The sequence below is a fragment of the Geospiza fortis genome, unplaced genomic scaffold, assembly GCF_000277835.1.
Source record: "Geospiza fortis unplaced genomic scaffold, GeoFor_1.0 scaffold11, whole genome shotgun sequence".
In the NCBI taxonomy this organism is placed as follows: Eukaryota; Metazoa; Chordata; class Aves; order Passeriformes; family Thraupidae; genus Geospiza; species Geospiza fortis.
The window spans coordinates 3547393-3549263 of record NW_005054304.1 but is presented as its reverse complement, the minus strand read 5'-3'; the positions used below and the strand labels follow the sequence as shown (position 1 = coordinate 3549263).

The following is a 1871-nucleotide window of genomic DNA, read 5'->3' as shown; positions in this document are numbered from 1 at the left end:
TTGTTGTTTATGCTGTTCGGGTTTTTTGAAGAGAGATAACTGGTATATTCCAGACAGAAAATACAAAGCAGAGTGAGACAGCGGCAGCAAAGGAGATCAGCAGAGCTGAAGCAAGGTACCCGTGGGAGGAAGAACACTGGGAAATGAGAACAAATATGAAACACCTACTCTCATAAGAAACTTTTAAAAAGGAGCTTTTTCAGAAGGACAGCAAAGACGGACAGAGGACAGGTCATACCTTGGGATAATGTCTGAGAGGGAAAAAAGAATACTGGGACCAAGAGTTTGGATGAGAGAGACCAAAACAATACTAAAACCATACTAAAACCAGCTAGGGCTAATAAAGCAGTGATGGCAAACAGCAACATGGGAACAACACACACTTAAGAGTCAAAAAGGGCATGGAATTTCAAAACACTACACAATGGAAAAAGAGAACAGAAGTAGAGAAGCACATATTGGAATGAGCAGGGTAATTCTGGAAAGAAAGGGATTAAAAAGTCAGCAGTGAAAAAATGAAGTAAGAGAGACATCCAAGAGTTAGAAACGACCAGAAGGAGTCAAGTCAGAGCAGCATTGTCCCAGAGAGATCTGCTGTATTTTATATCATTAATTTCTAGTAACTTCCACATTTATGTGATCACTCACATTAGAGCTGAGGCTACTATGTCAGAAATTACAGCACAAAGACACACTCTTATTCCTTCTCTTCCCTATGCCAGTGCATACCTAAAACAGTCTTTGTATTTTGGGTCTGGGTAAATTTAGAACAGAAAAATAGAGTAATAATCTTCTGGTAGCAAATCCTTACACATACTCACTCCCCTTCTGTCTGTCCTGGAAATCAGGTAACAGTACATACACTAGAAGCCATACAAACAGAAGCACCATTATTGATTAATGTTCTTGTAAAAGGAAGGGAAAAAAAGGAACTTGTAATGTTACACCGACAGGACTGACCAAGTATAATGAATATCAAAATATTTTACATCTATGGTTGATGAAAAGCTTAGTTACAGATGCTTAGGGAAAAAAAAAACCTACAGTACCAATGCATAATAAACTGCAGACCCTGAAAAAAAAATCACTAATCTGATCAGTCAAATCCCTTATATACTGGAAAAGCTATTAATTAGCACAACATTTTACAACTTTAATAAAAGTAGGCATTATACCAAATTAAAATCCCAATTATAGTAGCTTCACTATAGACTACTGAAGATTATGTTTGCTTTTCTTTCTTCATGAGCATTAAAAACTTCTCCCACACCACATCACTTCAGTCCAAGGAATACATAAGTCTCTCCAGGCTAATGAAAATTAATTACTACCACATATGTGCTAATTAACTGAAATAGCACCAAATGGCATTTAGCTATGATGAATATTGCCACAAACATAGGGGAGTGCAGAAGATACCAAAGTGGAAGGAATAAAGTAACTTTTTTTAAATGCTGGCAAAGAAAACAAAAATACTTACTGCTTCAAATTTCTCCCTATTTTTCCGAAGATAGTCTACACAAGCCATCCTAACATCAATGTGCCGAGACTGAGAGTGCAACACCTACAAAGGGAACAAGACAACAAGGCGACATTGGATCTCAGGAGTTTTGATGACAGGCCACAAATAATTAATGACTGCTGTCTAAATACAGGCTTGGAAATACTCTAGTTTTATTTTTAAGAATATTCAATATGCATACTCATTCAGCAGCAATACCTTCAGGCAAGTCAAACCTCAATTACTTAATAAAAAATTAAGTAACTGCAGAATTCACAGGTTTGCTAAATTCAAACATTCAATTTCATGAGGATTTAGGAAGCAAATGAATAGCATTTATTGTTAATCTTTAACTGCCTCCTTTGTAAAG

The 1871-nt window shown here is 36.3% G+C and overlaps 1 protein-coding gene across 2 annotated transcripts in view; it reads right to left on the bottom strand.

The window, feature by feature from the left end:
- LOC102043110 (OTU domain-containing protein 4) overlaps nt 1-1871 on the bottom strand; it is a 12107-nt gene that overhangs the window by 8959 nt on the left and 1277 nt on the right. For both annotated transcript variants that reach the window (XM_031066402.1, XM_031066403.1), the window contains exon 2: nt 1481-1564. In XM_031066402.1, coding sequence (XP_030922262.1) covers nt 1481-1528 — 48 coding nt within the window. In that variant the 5' untranslated portion in view covers nt 1529-1564. The remainder of the gene's footprint in view (nt 1-1480; nt 1565-1871) is intronic.